The sequence below is a fragment of the Oxyura jamaicensis genome, chromosome 2 (genome assembly GCF_011077185.1).
Source record: "Oxyura jamaicensis isolate SHBP4307 breed ruddy duck chromosome 2, BPBGC_Ojam_1.0, whole genome shotgun sequence".
Lineage (NCBI taxonomy): Eukaryota > Metazoa > Chordata > Aves > Anseriformes > Anatidae > Oxyura > Oxyura jamaicensis.
The window spans coordinates 81,119,748-81,137,975 of NC_048894.1; the positions used below are offsets into that span (position 1 = coordinate 81,119,748).

Below are 18,228 nucleotides of genomic sequence, written 5' to 3' on the forward strand. Positions count from 1 at the left end.
AACAATTGATCCAATCACCTCCTTGAGAAAAAGTAATTTGAATGTGGTGTCTCATGCTGAATTAAGCTGCACACCAGCTTCCTATGGGAAAGCCTAGCATAAATGATTGCCACGATTATATTCTGCTGAGCACTTTGTGGTTTCTAGAGTAAGAATCATAACTGGCAAGACCCAAGGACACCCTTCTCATAATTACAGCAATTCTGGTGTGGTCCAGAGCCTTACCTTCAAAAGTATTGCCCAGCGTGCTTGGCACTATGCAAATACATAATAAGAAGTGCTCCCTACCTTTAGGTCTTGCTGTCAACACCAAGAAAGACTGAGAGAAGATCCAAGAGGGAGACAAAAGTGTTAACTAGGCCCACAGCGAAGTATTTAGCAATGGACATCGTTACTAGATGGCTGCAGACTCCAGTAAAGAGGGAAATTTCTTGATGAGCAAGTACCAGAGCTGGTACCTGTAACAAATCAGGAGAAGACTACGCATAAGACTACATGAGACAGACAGTCCCCTGATATATGAGTAGGATTTACCTATGGATAGAGACAGGCTAATGAATTATGGAGACAAAGTCAAAGAAAGTTCAAGGACTTTCAAGTGCTTGCCCTGGAGAGTGTCTTACCTCTGCCTGTGCTGTGCTAGCCATCCCCAGCTCAGTCAAGCCAATAGCATAGAGAGTCTGCATCTTGGAGGACTGAACAAGTCAGGGCATCCCTCTGAGTGGTTCAGGTTTAAACATCTGCTCTTCATGAAGAAAGCTAGCGTCACTAACACTGATACAGCAGAGAGAGATTGGTAAGTGTATTTCTGCTACTAAGGTGCACGTACATGCTCTAAGCTCCTCATACATTCATTTGCACATTGACAGGACATGAGAGGGATGTGTGGAGTTCCAGTGATGCTACATGGACATCATTTCTGCCTGGCCAGGAAAGACATTAAAAGCCAGGTTGAACAGTCAGGCCAACCTGAGTCCACAAGTTTCTGGATTTCAGACCTTTCCAGAGCAAGAATGCAGAAAGAAAATAAAACAGAGCAAGCCCCAGGGTCAAAGATGAAAACACTTCCAAGGAATAGGGAGAACACACATTATCTGTGGTTTGTGCAAAAGAAGTCAAGTCACCTACGTCTGTCTTTTTTTGGCTTGAGAGACAGAATTTGTGCATAATGCCTGATCTGTCTTTTTGTTTTGTTTTGTTTTGTTTGAAGGGAGCAAGAAATGATAGCCAAAGCCTGGAAGACTGGTTTCAGAAGAGTGACCAGTGTGCGGTCCCCACACTGGCCTCAGCCAGTAACACTGTCACTGAAGTGGCAGGAGTCTGCCAGCTGGCCTGCAGGGGCATGTGAGACAGCTGTGCTGTGCCAGCACTGCAGAAACAATAAAAATGCATTTGCAAAATGTAGTCCTGCGTTTCATCTCCATTGTTTTCCAAGGCATGGATCTACTCACATCTAAAGGCTGAAAAATATAATAATAATTTTTAAAAATGGACAGAGCTCTACCCTTTCTTGACTATTTCGTTTTCATGAACCACCAGCCCATGCAGGCCCAGCTGGCCTTCAGCTTTCAGGTCAAACTCTGCCAGTGCAGAGTGGAAAACCAAATCCAAGCCCAGAACCAAGCCATCTGACCTGCTTTTTAGCTCCTCTTTGAGCACAGATACTTGCTCTTGGTGACTCCCAAAATTTGTCCATCTGGAGGTCCACTGCAGCCAGTCCCAAGTCACAGGGAGCTCTCAACCTGTCCTCAGAGCTGGCCAAACTCACATCCAAAGGTACCCTAAGAGCCTCATGCAGCTTCTGCAGCCAGATAAAAAACACCCTACCAATCTCTAAAATCATGCCGTCCTGATTCAGCTGAACTCGATGTATAGCTCTGCCTGGGAAAGGAGATACTAGGATTGTTTCAAACTAGCCTGCTCTGCCGCCTATTATTTATTTATTTTTTTTAAGTACTCTCTCTCCCTCTGCCTCTCTACATGTACACACAGACAATGATCTGAGAGCATGCAAGAGAAAATGCTGCTTTTTCCTGAAAGCTCTCCGCGAAGGTGGTGTTTCCCCACCTCCACGCTGCTGACAAACGCTGATGTAAACAGCATGCATATGCCCGCCTGAAAGGCCACGGGGGTTTTCACGTGAATCCTGTGTTTTTTCCACAAACCCTGTTACGTTGTATTTCGGCTTAAAATATATCTCCTCCTTTCTGGTTAACCTACAATCCCATTAGGGCTCACACAGTTTACAGTAGCAAGCAAAACCACTTAGCAGAACCAAGGTCTGAAGACACGTACTTCAGCTGCAGAACTCCGGCACGAAACTTTCACGAAGCAGTTCCAACTGTGGCCGTATTAAAATAAGAAAAACCAATGCTGAGACAAATCACACACTGAAATTGTTTGAAAAACACCAGCTATGTCTTCGGTGTTGACAGGAGTAAAGCATGTCATTTATAACGCCACTGAAATCATAACAGGAAGGAAGTAGACCTCAGAAACTATAAACAGAAGTTAACAGAAGTAGGAAGTACTTCAAATGTTTTCACGTAGTGACTGTAGAAAGATACTAAAAGGAGAAAATGTTTTCAGGGTTTTTCTTGTTTGCTTTTTTTTTCCACTTTACGTATCCATTAGTTATTTTGAACAGTAAAAGATTGTTCCAAAAGTCAAGCACACCTTAAAAATCCACACATGCAAAATAATCAACAGTTTGATTTTTCTTCCATCCTCCCCTGTCCCAGCCCTCAGACCCTTTGCTTACTTACAGTAAGCCTTGTGCCTGGATCTAACCACTAAAACTGAGCAAGTTGTGCTTGGCTGGGAGCTAGACAGCATTCTTCTCCCTTCTTCTTCATAGCCAATTTTGAACTGTGCTTCTTTGAGGAAAATAATTAAAAGCTCGTTCCAAAGCCAGAAATGATAATGCACCTCGATACTCAACGGCAGACTCCACATAAAGAGAAAGATGCCCCCCATCTTCCGACACTTCACAGATCTCATAAGGTTTCATCAGAGCAAGTCAGGGTGCCGGGCTGAGCCCAGGGGCACGAGCCAAAGGGCACCCTCTGTGCTCTTTTCTCACTTGCTGAGCTAGTAACACAGACATTTTCACAAGAGAAAAAAAAAATAAATCCTTACCTTTTGACCTTTCCCTGCCCTTTTAGCTTAAAACAGAGTTCCCCATTGGCTTAGCCAGCAGTGTTGCCCCGGTTAGCAGTGCAGTACTGAGCCCATTAGATTTGCCCCACTACTGAAAACAACACATACAAATCAAATTGGTAGGGAATAAGGACTTTATTCTAAGATGTGAGCTGAAGCAATGAGCATATGAAGCAACGACCACTAGAAAAAAGTGAAAAACACATCAAATATTGTATTGTACCAGTTCAGTTTGAACACAAAAGGCCCTTTCAGTAAAATGTATGCACAGGCAAAAAGCGTATGCAGAAGCTCTGAAGGTCACCTAAAACAGTGCTTTTAATGTCTATGAAAGAGGTCTCCCCTACAAAACTCTCACAGCGAGGAAAACACTTCAGGTAACAAAGAACACAAAAGTAAAAATGATTGATTGGTTCTGCTTGGCACTGTGGAGCAGGAGTGGGATAATATATCCCAAAAGAGTATGCATCTCTAAGATGTATAAATTAGAAGTCCCTAGAAAACAAGTCTGCTGCCAGACCAAGTACCATTTTTTTTCTTCCTCATTTAGAAATTCAAGTGAAGTATGTATGTTAATCACAGGGAGGTCATGTTCTGGAGCTGAAACCAGGGAGATCACATAGTCTGATCTCCAGCGTAACAGCGAGGAAGTTTCACTGCCATGCAGACCCAACAGACCCCTTCTCTTCATCTTTATAATGGCACCCTAGCATGAAAAGCTGCAAATTGCATGAAATGATACTTCTGTGAAGTTTTTGAAAACGAAAGTTAGAACAAGTATTTCCTTGACTGCCTTAATATGAGAGGCTAAGTTCTGCTCTGCTCGAACTCTCCCTCCGTATTCATTTCAGTACCAATGGAAGGAAGCTGTGAGTGCACACGAAGAGCAGAGTTTGGCTCGGTACAAGCCAGAAGTGGTGGCTACTTCAGCTTGGTTCCTGCACGTCACATTAACAAAGGCTAGTAGGACCACTTCTGTGCTCTTCTCAAAGTCTGCCAACTTAATTCTAATGCATATATATATATATAATGCATAGTAGCTTACAGTTATAAGAAAAAAATGTTATTTCTTTTCAAACCTGCTCTCCGTGACTCTAGAATTTTAGTGGTTAATTCACTAAATGCACAGGTAATGTGAGTTAAGTGGTCGCTTTTCCAGCACAGTACCACCAATCCATCACCTTAGGAACTGCTATTATGGGCCCTAATCCAATAACAACAGTGGCAGCAATAAAATTCATCGTAAGGAAAAATGTCAGTCAGGCATTAAAAAAATATGTCTCTGAAGATTTGCATTGTTTTTAAAAAATTCTACACAGGAATATAGGCGTCACACTTACCAGTCTAAATTTATAACCACTTACATTTATAGCTATTCTCGATAAACCATCTACCTTCGCTACCCACCTATAGTAGCTACAGTTTAAAACTGGGAACACCGCATATTTATGTACCTTCCCTGAGATCAGTAATCCAAAATAAATAGCCCTGCAAATGTAACAGTGTAAACTCTGGATTTAAGTCTTCAGTAAGCATCAGTCCTCAAAACCCAAGGAGAACATTAAGCAAACGTAAACATAGCGATCATTTCGTCAGTTTTGAGTTATTCCCAGCAACAGTGGAATCTATGTGAGATGTAGCATCCAAATGTTGAAGACCCGTCATTTGTATCATACAATATAGTTGTCCCAGTTCACTTTCCTATCATTGAACCCTTGATTCCCCTGAACGCATCCAGCTGTGATTTGGATCTCCAAATTGCTATCCAGATCTGCTCCTCCACTCTGCATAATCTTTACAGTGCCTTTAAAAACACTCATTCTGAGGATCTTATTCTTGAATAGAGGAATGGCGAATAGATCTGTGATAATCCTCTGGACTAGTCACAAGTTCTGGCAAATCATAGCCTCTCAGAAGATGTCCACTGTTTTGTTGAGCAAAGTAATACAGCTGCCTGGCAAACATTGGTTCAACCTTAAGAACAGACAAAATGTTAATCAGACACATGACAAAATTTCATCTTCCTCCTGTTAATTATCTAAAAAGTGCTTTTAAATTAAAAAACAGGGCAGGACAAAACAGTTCTGCTTACCTGAATGGGAAAACAATTTCCCCGTTCCCACTAATCTCTCTTTTACGATAGGGTTTGCCTGCTCTGCTGACAAGAGTTCTGCTAATCGCACACACCCCTTACCTGCACACACACCTTGCGGTGCACGTTACCAATGACACAAATGGAATTGCACCCATGGGCGTGAGCAATGCCTAGAGACCAGACATGTCTGTGGCCACTTATCTTTGTTCTCGAGAACTTCGAGGACTTTGAAATGCTGGAGCCCGCAGGTGTGCTTAGGTATGTCACAAAATCACTGCCTTTTGAATTAGACTTCAATCTAACTGCAAGGTTACTCTTACTTTTTTCCCCTCGAGCTCTGTTGAGGAATCTATTCAGCCGATGATCACTGCCAGGAGGGATTTGTATGATTTAACACTGCCTTCACGTCTGTCTGCTCAGAAACCACTATTCCCTCCAGGCCTTAGGGCACCAGCTGCAATATTTAACTTGCACACTAAGCACTAAAACCTGAACCTTACTCTACGGGGCTGGACAGGTTGGAAGACTTTTCACCCCAGCCCTCTCCTCCCAGTCAGCCAGCTCCTCCTCATTAAGACATGGGCACCATTCAGGTGGAAAAATACACTTGCTGCGGGTCAGCCCAGCAGACAGGGACAGATTTGGCAGGGAGCTCTGCACTGGAGCATCTCACACAAGGTGGGACAGCCTGAGAAGCTGAGCAGGTTGAGGAACAAACAGTAATGGGAAAGCAAAGCTCCTGAAAGGGCAGGGGATTCCCAGGGAAGTTGGTGGGGCAGGAGATGGAGGAGGGGCTGGGGAGGGGGCACTAGGAAGCTGGAAAGCCAAAATGGCAAAGAATTTGAGGTGAGACAGGAACTAAACACTACCCTCAGCAGCTGGCAGTACAGAAGCTACACAGCTAAGAGGCCAGGTTTATGACAAAAGCCTGACTAGGGACCCTTGCTACCCAGGGGCTTTTGAAAGATTAAAACAGACACCAGTTCTCTTCCCGAACATGCAATAAGCTAAGCCCTACCTCTAGCGTGTGCATCATCATCTCTCTTGTGGTTTTATGGGCCAATACAGCCCATTTAGAAAGTACCTGGTCTCAGTCTCTATCATCACCCTCTCTCAGATTGCACCCTGAAACACTAGCTTTGAGTGTGTGTGAACTGTGGTCAGTCAGCTCAGGAGCTCGCCAGCTACCTCCGTGCTGGAGCTGCACAGGCAGTCCCTGCATCACGCTCAGTGCTGAGGTCTCTGAGATGGAGGCTGGGCCTCTGGAGCAGCTCCAGGTGCAGCAGCTGTGAAAGCACCATGTCCTGCACTGGCCTGGCAGCCCGAGGTGCTGCACCATGGGGCCAGCAATAACAGCCCTGCCCAGCTCTTCCAGGGTGCCCTTTAGGCCCTGAAGGACTTTGCAAAAGGGATCACTGATGACACTTAATGCTTTACAGAGGGCAAAATGGGGTGCTCTGAGCCCTCTGGCCACCAGTCAGTCCTTGGCAGATCTGGGGACTCAACCCCATTCTCGATGGTGCTGCATTGTCAAGAATTTATCGCCTCCCTCAGAAGGCAGAAAAGCCTGTCTGGCAGATTCATACCCTCCAAGGAACACGTTTCGTTTAGCAAAGGGACAAGTCCTACTTACATGGGCTGTAATTAGTTTCCGCTGCCTCTGTGGATCTGGAAATTCCTCCCCAAAGCACAGAGCAACCTGGTATCTGGGCAGTGGACGTCCATGATGAGCAAAGGCTTGAAGCTCTGGGAAGAGAGAAAGGGCTGTTAAGAAAGTCTTTGTGGATGGCTGAGCCCTGACCCTGGAGCACAGTGGGAGAAAGTGAAGTAACTCCAGGGGAGGATGAGAGGGGTCAGGAGAAAGACAAGAGGTAAGGAGAAGAAACTGAGTTTGAAGCTTTTCCTGCAAGATCGGGAGAAGCTAGCTGTAACACTGCAATCTTCCTGCATGCCTTGCCTCATAACTCACTCCGTATGCACAAACCGGGATGTCTTCCAATGAATAATTTTATTTGGCCTCAGCAGCAGAACCTCCTGGAGCAGATGCCAGAGGTAGCCCGGACCCACTCAAGAGGACGTCCAACAGGAGCACTGAAACCAATGGCTTGGTAGAGCCAACATACTGCCAGGCACAAATTCAGCCTCACCTAGACACTGTCATGGAGCCACTGGCACCACTGTTCCATGTGGTGGACAGGGAGGCGCAGGACCTTATTTAAGCCATGCACTAAGCCAGCAAAAGACACTGTGTCTTCTGCATGCCTGTACTCTCTTCACTAATCTACACCTTGTATAAAGGCAAAAGGTCAAATCCTGTCATTACACCAACAGCCAAAGTGTCACCACCAATAGATAGCTGGGGAGGCTTTTACAAGAGAGACCGAAATCACTGTGTTGTGTTTTAGAAACTGTATTTCCTTCCACAAAACAGAAAATTGCATCTAATAAGAAATCCTCCTTAAAATCTGCTTTATGTGAATTATTTCTACGTAGCTGATTGATAAAGAGTTTGTTTTAATTTATAGCCTAGTTTATGCTTTCTCCAGAAAAGTTGCAAAGGCAATTAATACTGAAACCAATGTCTTATAAAGAAGCACTCCCTGCTATATAGGGAAAGAGGTCTTTGAACCTGGCATGACAAGTGCATCATTTCCTTTACTACACACCTGCCCTTTCTACTCTGACTTTTCAGACCAAGGTATGAATTCAGCAGCTGCCACAACAGTGCCCCAGCCCTAGCTTGGGAATACTGGTCTTACTTGGAGGGTCAGCTACAGGAGTAAAATAATGGACAGTCCACTTAAAACACAGCAAAACCCCTAAAAGAGGAGAGAACAGAGATTTTCCATGGGACCCTGCTTTCCACAGGACAGGGCAGGATGATCCACCTATGGCCCATCCAACTCAGTGCTGCTAATGGAGAACTCCTCCCGTCTTTCTCTTCCCCCCACTTTACTCAACCTCAGCAATCCCCCAGCTCCTGGGAGTGCTACACAGCAGTCCTTGGCATGGACCTGAAGAAGAAAATCCCTTTCTTCCCACCAGCAGGATGATGGAGGTTGGCCTTGCACTTCTCCAAAGCCCTCTGCCCGCTCCGTCTGCCTTTCCGTGCCCAGGTGCCTCCCCATGCCATAGTCCCACCACACTTCCCAGACCACCCCTCAGTCCTGCTGCTCCAGCTCCAGCTTCTTGACCTTCTGCCAAGCCAGCCCTCCTTCAGCTGCCATCACCATGCTCCCAAATCTACTTTCTGCACCCTCCCACTCTTCCCCCCACCCTGGTCCACCTCATTTATCACGCAGTGCTCTCCAGAGACCAACCACCTGTTTTCTGTGTTGCTGCCATTGCAGGCCTCTCACCACAGGCCTCAGTGGTCTGGAGCAGTTGAGTTGAGTTGGTCTGGAGCATTGCAGGGCACAGCTCCTCAGCAAGGAGCTCAGAGCTGTGGTCCACAGCAGCTCTGCTTCTGCCCTTCTCTGCTGCCCAGTACTACCTCTCCTGGTAGTAGCCTCCTGTGTCTCTTCCCAAGGAAGGACCAATTTCCTAACGAGGGAAATGCCTGTAGTCTGGGACCTCGGTAATTTCAACTGACTTGCAGATGGGGTATGCCCATGACAAGTCACTTACAAACCTAGCTGAGCATCAACGCATGCAAAACCCCACTTTGCACACGCCGCAGACTATGGCTACAACCACGTGCTTGGGTTTGCACAGGCACTGGTGCATAAGTAATTTAGGAGGGGGAAAAATACCTATTTTTTAAGCTTATCTTTGGGGTTAGGCTTCTAAAAAGAGATGTGCTGTCAACCGTCTGGACGAACCCAGAGTACATCAGAAAAACCATCTGAGAAAAGGGAAAGGGATTTCCAAAACCATCATCACAGGCAGAATTATGTGTCTTTAAATTAGCATGTGATTGAAGTTCAAGCCAATACCCTGACCTCAAATTCCCCTTTCTAACTGTCAATTTTCATATCCATGAGATTTCTCTCTTTATATGCATTTCCTGCTTGGCCATTTAGCTAGAATGATGCCTCAACCCTGGAATATAAAGTGTGCAGAAGGTGATGCTTTGGGTTTGTTGTTTGTGGGTTGTTTTTTTTTTTTGAGGCATTATTCCTCTAAGAGCCTCCTGCCAGTGCAGACGCACTGTTCCAATGGGCAGCCATGCAGTTCACCTGCAGCCAGGCCACACATCTGAAGCAAGGGGCCATGTGCACTCCTGCTGCCCTCTGATGTCTCCCACCAATTTCTCTGGGCGGGCAGCTCAAACTGCCCAAAGTGCTCGAAGTGAGGCAGAGGCTTTGTGGGCTGCAAGGTGAAGGGACAGTCCCGACTCGTGCTGTTGCTCCCCCTGTACTGCTGCTCACAAGTGCCCTGAGAAAAATGAGACCTTACAGAGCAATGTGGAGAGTGCAAGTAGCACAGGACCCAGACAGAAAAGGCATTTTTCTGGCTGAAATCCATGCCAGTGTTTGAATACCCTGTGCCAGATTTCAGGCTTGCTCTGGGTCAGGTTGAGAGCAGCATGACTGCAGATCTCAGGGCTACCCAGAACTTACAGGAGCAGATCCAAGGCCAGGATCTGCTTTCCTCTGCCACCCAACATTTGGAAAGACTATTTTGTTAGGTTCCTCCTCACGCTTCATGAAGGGATGTGGGGATCTGGGGGTCACTCCTGCCTGTTTGGGCAGTGGCACTGAATGTGCATGGAGAGCAGAATTGTTCAGAAGACAACTGCTCCTTGGCTGTGCTTGCTTAAGAAGCAGTGGGGGGTAATTCCTAACAGAAAAAGAGCGCTCCCATACAGCTGACAGGGAGAGTGAGTGGGTGACCTCTCCAGAAAGGATACCAAAGCCACAGAGGGAATTACCTGCTAAAAACTGCTGAGTATCAAAGAGCTTGCATGTTTGATCCCGCTCCAGCTTGTTGGGTCGGTCACTGCAGAGCGCCAGAGGCCCGTCCCAGTAGATCCTGCTTTGGCAAAGTCTCTTAGCGTAGAGGCCATCAGGTGCCATCCACAGTATTACTCCCCTCTCCAAGTGGCTCAGTAGCTTTTCTATGTTCTTCCTCTGGCCGTTATCCTCTGGATAGGGGAAGATAACTTGCTCCAGGCTGCTGACCTCGTAACTTTGGCCCTGGGATATCCTACAGCCTTCAGGACTAGAAGTTGTCACCTCCTTTACCAGTATTTCACGGTAATATAAGCAGATGTGGAGTCGACAATCTACAAGAAGAAAAATAAAAGGAGTCACCATGATACATTTGTACGAATGACTTATGTTTCAAATTTGCGTTAAGGCCAAGAGGCGTATTTGTATGAGACTTCTGTACTTCTGTAACTACAGTCACCACCACCCAAAAGACATGCTCACATTAGCAAAAATCATATAAAGAATATAAATACTAAAGCATCTGGGGCATGTTAACATTAATGCCCTCTCATTTTATTAAGCAGGGCTACTGGTGTGGGAATTCAGTAGAAATTAATGTCCAGCAAACTTCTCGTTCCCATTTAACAGGAAAAGTTTGCATGAGAAAAGTTGTTGTTTGTCACATTTTCCGGGCTCACATCACAATTAAACCCACTGGCTCAGTACACTTCCTCAGATTTAATCAGGAAGTAGCTGCGTTTCTCCCCAGATTTTGCATAAAAGAGGCTCCTGCACAAGGGACCTGCAAACTTGCGCTTGGCTGCCTGAAGAGAAGCAGCTGCTGGCTTCAGCTCCAGCATGGCTGTACCTGAAATCCCAAACCTCACTTTCAGATGGCCATTTGGTCAGCTTGGCTGATTGCTAAGCGGTCACACAGCACTGAATGTATGTGTGTATATATACCTATGCATGCACACGTGCATATATATATATATACACACACATACAGACCCTGATCCGGAAGAATCAAGAAACATGCTGAGTGTCATGTTGCAGGTTTATGCGCTATTTCTGTGAAAAGCACATCCCTGCATCTTTTCCCAGAGTTATTCAGAAAGTCCCCTGGCATCTGGATGTCTGCATACCTGACTGAGACAACTCCCTTCTTCTTTCCCAAAGGCCTTTATTTACCACAAATAGTAAGACAGAGCAAAGCCTTGTGGCATCATTCCTGACCCTCAACATTTCCAAACTCCCCTTGGGAAGCCTTACTTGGCAGCTCACTGACGCAACCCAGCACTAACACCGTGAGCCAGTGAAGCCCTGCCATCAACCCTAACCACCGCCCCTGGATCCCTTGGAGCTCAGGCTACATACAAGTGTTTCAACATCCTGGCAAATAAGAGCCTTAAGCCCATACACCAAATTACCAAATTCATTCACTAAAAAGGGTGTTTTATTGTTTTATTATTATTATTATTTATTTATTTCATCAGTGCCAGGGCGAGTCAGGAGCGGGACCCCCTTGTCAGGCTCCCCATAGACCCCAGGGGATGCAGACCTTACCTGACAGGGCGAGGGCTTCACCAGACCTTATGCTTGGCTCAATCGGGATGCCAGGAGTCTGGGACTCGGGAGGGGCACAAGCATAAAAGGTTCCTGTCACCTGGCAACCTGTTTCACAAACAAAAGTCAGTGACAGCTAGCTAAAACCTAAGAGAAAAGCTTGGGCAGAGATCATAGCTTTGCAAAAGCGAGTTTTTTTCTGGGCCTCACCAGGAACTCTCTCTCTTCCCCCTCCTTCTTAAAACCTTTTTATTTCCCGTTTTTTTTGAATATGCCAGCTCTACAAGTCTCTTGAGATGTTATCTGGACTATAATTCTATTTGGGTCCCTGAGAAATACTCCCTCAGCATAGCAGCGTAGAGGTACTACCCCTTTTACTTTTTCCTTACCTAACAAGAATCTATTATTCTGTTATAGAAATAACTTCTATTATTAACTAGACCTCAGTGCTCTTAAAAAGTTGCCGGCATAAACGATCCGTTCAGTCTAAGGAACTTTATTAAAGACAGGTTTAACAACAAAGCTGGAATTAGCACTGTTGTAAAAGTTGGGAAAGAAAACTGCACAGGAGGAGATCACTGGGTTTTTATTACCAGGACTACCAGTAGTCCAAGAGGTGCCTTTCAGTACATGGACTATCACATGGGCAATTGATGTTGTCCTCGGTTTCTTAATGTCCGTAAAAGTCTCTGGAGGATGATGCAAGTGCCTTGCAGACAAGCACACACTACCCTTCCTCATGGCAGAAGCCACCACGATCAGGAGCTGGAGCAATGCAGATACAAAACACCTGCATCTCCTGACAAGCCTTGGAGCCCAATGACAAACCCAGCACTAGCCACTAACCACTGCCTCCAAAAACAGCAAAGTGGCCAAGCGTGTGCTTAACAGCTGCAGGGGATGTATTTCAGGGCACTGTTTATTCTACTTGATAACATCTATTAGAATTAGCAAATAGCTCAACTAAAAGCAAATGATTTTGCTTAACAATTCTAAGAGTAGCAGCAAAAGTTGCAGTGCACTGAGCAGTTACTATTTAGCAGACGCAGTGAATAAGAAGTTTATTTCTCTGCACAAAAGCCTCCAGAGAACTGTCCCCTGACAATTTAGTATCTGCTCTCAGAAGTCCCTCCTCGCTTCCCATCCTCGTCTGCCCTTTTGAGCCATCCCCTTCCCCACATCAAGCAAGTGCCCATCTAGCCGGGTGAGCTGTCCTGCAAGTACCAATGACACACAGCTCCCTATCTCCTGTGTTTTATCCCCTGCAGACTTCAGTGTTGCCAATTTTGACTATTCAGGATTGTTTCTAAGGATGCAGAGCTTGGAAAGCTATGATTATGCTGGGCTCTAATCCTGTAAGATCTTCGGAGAAGGGAACATCCCTTTTTTTCTGTTCCTGCTGTGCCAGCCCCAAGAGATACTCAATCCATGACAAGTCCCATCGCCACAGTACTAAAAAGAAGCAATAATTTCAGTTTCCCTCTTGGGAGAATAATACCATTCCAATCCACAGGGATAGAGGGAAAAACCTCACTAATGTGTGCCTCAAAAGACCCAAAATCAGAAAGCGAAGCTGAAGAACACAATCTTCCATCTGGGGAGCTTGGGGGGCTGGTTCCCTTCTTACTGCTCAGGGCTTTCAAGACAGCTCGGGACTTTTGGGGTCTGCCTTGAGAGCACCAGCTCAGAGGACTGTGCAGCCCACACACAGCTCCTACACCAGCAGCAAACGCAAGGGGCAGGGCAAAGGTGGGTGAGGGTCCCCCCGAAGGAAGCCCCTCACTCCTGGATGTGCGCTTTTGCTAACGCCACAGAAAGCCGTGAATGGGAAACGTGAAGCCTGCAGTTCTTCTGGGTGACCGTACGCCCTCCCTTTCAGCCATCAGCACCAAGTGGGATCGCTGTCTTACCATTTTCACAGCCGGGCGCCTGCCAGTGATGACCGCGAGCTGTGAAGGGGACGCTGGCGCACTGGTAGGGAATATCGGGGTGCGGCTGCTCCGGGGCGAATTCTCTCCAGTTGCGCTCATGGGGCACCATGTAGTTCGGTACCTATTCAATTTAACGAGATATTCTTTTACCCGGCAGCTGTCAGAAGCGATGCTGTGTGTTGCATCAGCTTTCACAGCTCGGCTCCCTGGCATTATTTGCCCTGCCAAAGCTCGCGGAGGTCTGAGCATTGCACAGGCTACATGAATGGCACTTGGCCACCACCACCAATGAGGCTTTCAAATGAACTTCTCACCACTGGTGTAAATAACAAGCCGGGTGGAATAACAAAAGGCAGTCAAAGCATTGCTGGTAAATGTCTGCTTGGAACAGCAATGCTTCATCGGGTGCTTACATTCTGGCTCCAAGAGGATGGCAGTACACTAATATCTATCGCCGAACAGAAAAGAGCTGTTACTCAGGGATAAACAACACCAAAGGAAATCGGCTGCCCTGTGGCCTCATATGACATTAGAAAAGTTGCCTCTCAGTTTCTCAGTTTTCATAATAAAGTTTTCTTTTTCTCAGAAAGAACTCAAGAGAGCCATGCCAGCAAAGAAAGACATACTGCAGAGCACAAAAATGATGCTGCCCGATCTCCCAGCACCAAACGCACAACAAATGTCATACCTGGGATGGTAGTGAAGTGTAAGGAGACGTTATTGGGAAGGGATGGTTCATCATTAATGGTTGCTCCTCCATGCTGATCTGCTTTGCACCTATGTTCACCAGAGGAAACGAAAATAAGGGATATCAACCACATCTGAAGGAAATCTGAGAACGGCACACTGAGGACAAGTCCATGCAACCGGCCTTTGATCAAACAGAGGACCAAAACGTGCTCCAGTGCCCGCTGGGGGAAGGATTCCCAGCCCTCCCTCACAGGCAGCTCCAGCCGTCAGCCTGTCCCGCGGGGCTCCCCAGCGCCGCACCCCAAAAGCGCTGCCCAGAACCCCAAAACCACAACGCCCTCACCACAACACCCTCCAGCACCCTGCCAAATCTCTGCCTCCTCCAAGCCCTGCCTGGCACTGGAGGCTTCTGCCCGGAGCTGCAGGCTGGGCATCCCTGGCCCCCAGCAGATACCAAATGCCTGGCTCAAAACACCTCTGCTCCCTCCTATATTTAAAGCCTCCATCCAGCAGGCTGGGTTTGGGTTGTTGATTTTTTTTTCCACGTGCAGGGAGCCTGTCTGCACCTTTTGCAAGGGCTCCCCTGCCGTGCTCTGACTCAGGTGCCAGCAGTCCCCCCGCAGACCAAGACCCCTGCTTGAGCTGTCAGAGTAAGATGTGCTTGAGCCCTGCACTTGGGCTCCTACACCTAAAAAGACTGCGTGGCCATTCCAGAAAAGCACACCTCAGTCCTCACATGCTTACAATAAGACAGATCTTCACACTCTGTTACACAGGGAATTTGAGATGTTTTACCTTTTTTAGCTCCTTCTGGCACTATTCTGTACACTTTATAGGGATCTGAGATGTCCAGCTGGCTTCTCTCCACCAGCTCTTCAAAGTCATTGCTCTTGTTCAAAGCACACCTTAATCTTGTCTTCCAGGTAGGGGGATCTGGTTTATCAATGCCCTCTCTGAACTTTCCTTTAAAAAGAGCCCAAGCCTGGAAACATTTCAGGTAATCAAAAAAGAAAAAAAAAAGAAAAAAAAGAAAAAAAAAAAAAAAAGAAAGAAAGAAAAAGAATCAACTACAAGTTACAAAGTTCACAATGCTTACAACAGCATATATGTCTGTGCTTATATGTGTAAGAATTTACTCGCTACAGGTTCAGGCTGAGAAAAAAAGCAGCATGGGCAGTTAAAACAGTGCCCGGCACGGACGTGGAGGCAAACGATGTGCTGCTGCCCCACTTAGCTCTGACACGGGGAAGGGGGAAAGGGCGGGCAGCCCTACCTTGAAGAGAGCAGCATCCTCCTCGCGGTTGTAGTCCTGCTTGCCGGCGTGCTTCCAGGGGATGCGGAAGATGCTCTTCTCGTCGTTCTCCCACACCAGCCCCGGGTACTTGCCGCTATCTATCTGGTCGATCAGCCACTGGCGGAGTTTCCCGTTGCCGCAGCTCACCGAGTTCATCCCGCACTCGCCTGGCTCCAAGTTCATGCCACTCGCGTCGGCAGTCGGGTGGGGGGGTTTTGGGGTGCGTCACGGAGCCCACCGCACTGCGCACCCAAGCACCAGCTCTCGGGGGGCTGCGGAGGAGGGCGAGAGGGACGGGACGGGGAGAGGGAAACCCACGGGTCAGACGCAGTGTGCCAAGGGTGCACGGGAAACGCGAGCAGACGGGACAGAGCCTCTTGCACCCCTCCCCGGGCACTGCTCATGCTGCTGCAGGCATTGGCAGGCTCCCCCCCAGCCCCGTGCTGTTTTGCATGAGCATACGCGGGCGGCTGAAATCCTCAGTGCAAGTGACTTTGGGCACAAAACGTCTGTCCAGCTCTGAGTTCCACCGGGTTTTTATTTTTTAACCAAAAAAAAATAAAATAACTCATAAAAGTGCGTTTGCACATGACAGAGCACGTATGTAATGGCAGACGCATGCACACAAACTGGAGGGCTTCACATGCACTTGTGATTTACGCGGCGCTTCACCGTAACATCAAAGTAGCTCCCTCAAACAGGGCACATCTGAACGCATGATGTCCCATGCATACCTCCCCTCCCACTGCTCCCAACACGCATGCATAACAGCATTCAAATCTACACTTTGCAAGTTCCAAAATGTGGGAAGACCCCAACCTGTGCCCAGGCTCCCGGCGTCCCACCACGGGCAGCCCCAGAGGTGCCCGCACTCACCCTGCAGCGCAGCCGTGGGCTCCTGAGGTGAGGAGACCACCGGTGGCAGGGGACCGGGCACAGACTTTGTCCCCTCGACCTAAAAAAGCGGTCGTGTGCCCACAAGCTTGCCTTGGGTCACTGCCTTACAGTTATGGCCAGCATGTGCAGGCTGGTGGCAGCCCCGCATCCCTCACACCCCTCAGGTGGCAGCATCCTGCGGACACCCAGCGCGGTCCCCGAGGCTGTGGCTCCCCTGACCATGACCACAGGAGCCAGGGCAAAGCCCCCCAAAAGTGTTTGTGTCCCCAGCCCTGCCAGGGCACAGAGCCCACCCTTTTACCCCGAGCAGCAAAAAGCACAGTGCACGCCTCCACCTCGGGAGCACAAAACGGGACGGGTATTAATTTCTTTAAATTATAAAGGAAAAAAAAAAAAAAAAAAAAAAAAAAACCACGTTTTTTAGAAGGAAATCGCGGTGCCACCAGCACCAGGGGAGCGGGCGGCTCACGGCGCGGTGCCCGCAGCGCCCACCCGTCGGGGCGCACCAGCAGCCCCGGGGCTGGGGTCCGGGGGTGGCAGTGGGGGACCGGGGGTGGCAGCAGGGGACCGGGGGGGACCCGGGAGGCCGGGGTCGCCGCCGCTTACCTCTGTGGCGGCGCTGGGAGCGGGCTGGGGCCGGCGGCTGCCGAAGACGGGGCGCAGCGCGACTGGGCCGGCGGCCCCGGGAAGTTTCTTTATATGATGGAGGGCCCCGGGCCGGGCGGGGGGGAGGCGGGCCCCGGCCCGGAGGTGGAGCCGGCGGAGGGGAGCGGGGACTTTGCGAGCTGGAAAACATCTGAGGCAGTGACACATGCCCATTGCTGGTAAACACCAGCCGCGGGGAGGGCGGGGGGCGGCCAAGGCCCGGCGCCCTCGGGGCGTCCGCGCGTGTTTTTTTTTTTTTTTTTTTTCTGTGTGTGTGTGTGTGTGTTTTTTTTCTTTCAATCTGTGCAGACAGACGCGCGCGGCCAGAAATAGCACGGGGAAACTCCTACCTGTGAGAGCCGGCCGGGTTTTACTGTAAGAGAGCCGGCTTGCTACACCCACCAGAAACGGCCCAGACGGCGCCGGCCGGGGCGGCCAACGAGGAGCCCCCCGCAGACACCGCCCCGGGGCTCGCAGGGCGACAAGCGGGGGCCAGGAGCCGCCCTCCACGGCCCCAGGGGTTTTCTCCCTTAGGACGGCTCATCCCGGCTGTCTGCAGCCCCGGGGGGCCGCTGCCACCCACCGCTCCCCATGCTTTTCTCCAAAATCCCCCATGCGCAAAGCAGGGGGCACAAAATCTGGGGGTCCGGGCTGGCCCAAAAATCTTCCTTAGCGCCTTTCAGGTTTCTAACACGTGTCCCATGCCACGACACTTTCGTGTTGTTGTTCTGTTTTAACGTTTCCAACACATCCACATCCTTTCTGCCGTAACGTGTCAGATCGAAAAACCAGTCATCGCGCCCTGTGCTGGCAGGCCGCCGGCGCGGAGGGTATCCGCAGGGTTTAGGATATTAATTGCAAATCTTCAACGCCATCTTCTGAAATTTAAATGTAATTATCGCCACGTTTTGAGGGGGAAGTGAGAAGCGCAGCCATTTTTAGGTATTGGGTTTATGACACGCCATCCTCTAGAAAAAGAATTGGCAGAGCCCACCAGAAATCTTTTCAGTCACGAGTTAAGGCACCATTAAAAGAGTAGGACATGTCTTTGAGATTGCAGGTGACAGCCACCTTAAA

General features: G+C 48.5%; 1 protein-coding gene across 1 annotated transcript; it reads right to left on the reverse strand.

Annotated features, from left to right (window-relative positions):
* Nucleotides 1-3,275: 3,275 nt before the first annotated feature.
* IRF4 (interferon regulatory factor 4) lies at nucleotides 3,276-17,217 on the reverse strand. Its single transcript, XM_035317174.1, has 9 exons — nucleotides 17,113-17,217; nucleotides 15,589-15,881; nucleotides 15,111-15,297; nucleotides 14,314-14,402; nucleotides 13,605-13,746; nucleotides 11,695-11,802; nucleotides 10,128-10,481; nucleotides 6,888-7,000; nucleotides 3,276-5,133 (listed from the first exon to the last, which is right to left on the reverse strand). The coding sequence occupies exons 2-9, from the start codon at nucleotides 15,790-15,792 to the stop codon at nucleotides 4,990-4,992; spliced, it is 1,341 nt and encodes a 446-aa protein (XP_035173065.1). The 5' UTR covers nucleotides 15,793-15,881; nucleotides 17,113-17,217; the 3' UTR covers nucleotides 3,276-4,989.
* Nucleotides 17,218-18,228: the final 1,011 nt, after the last annotated feature.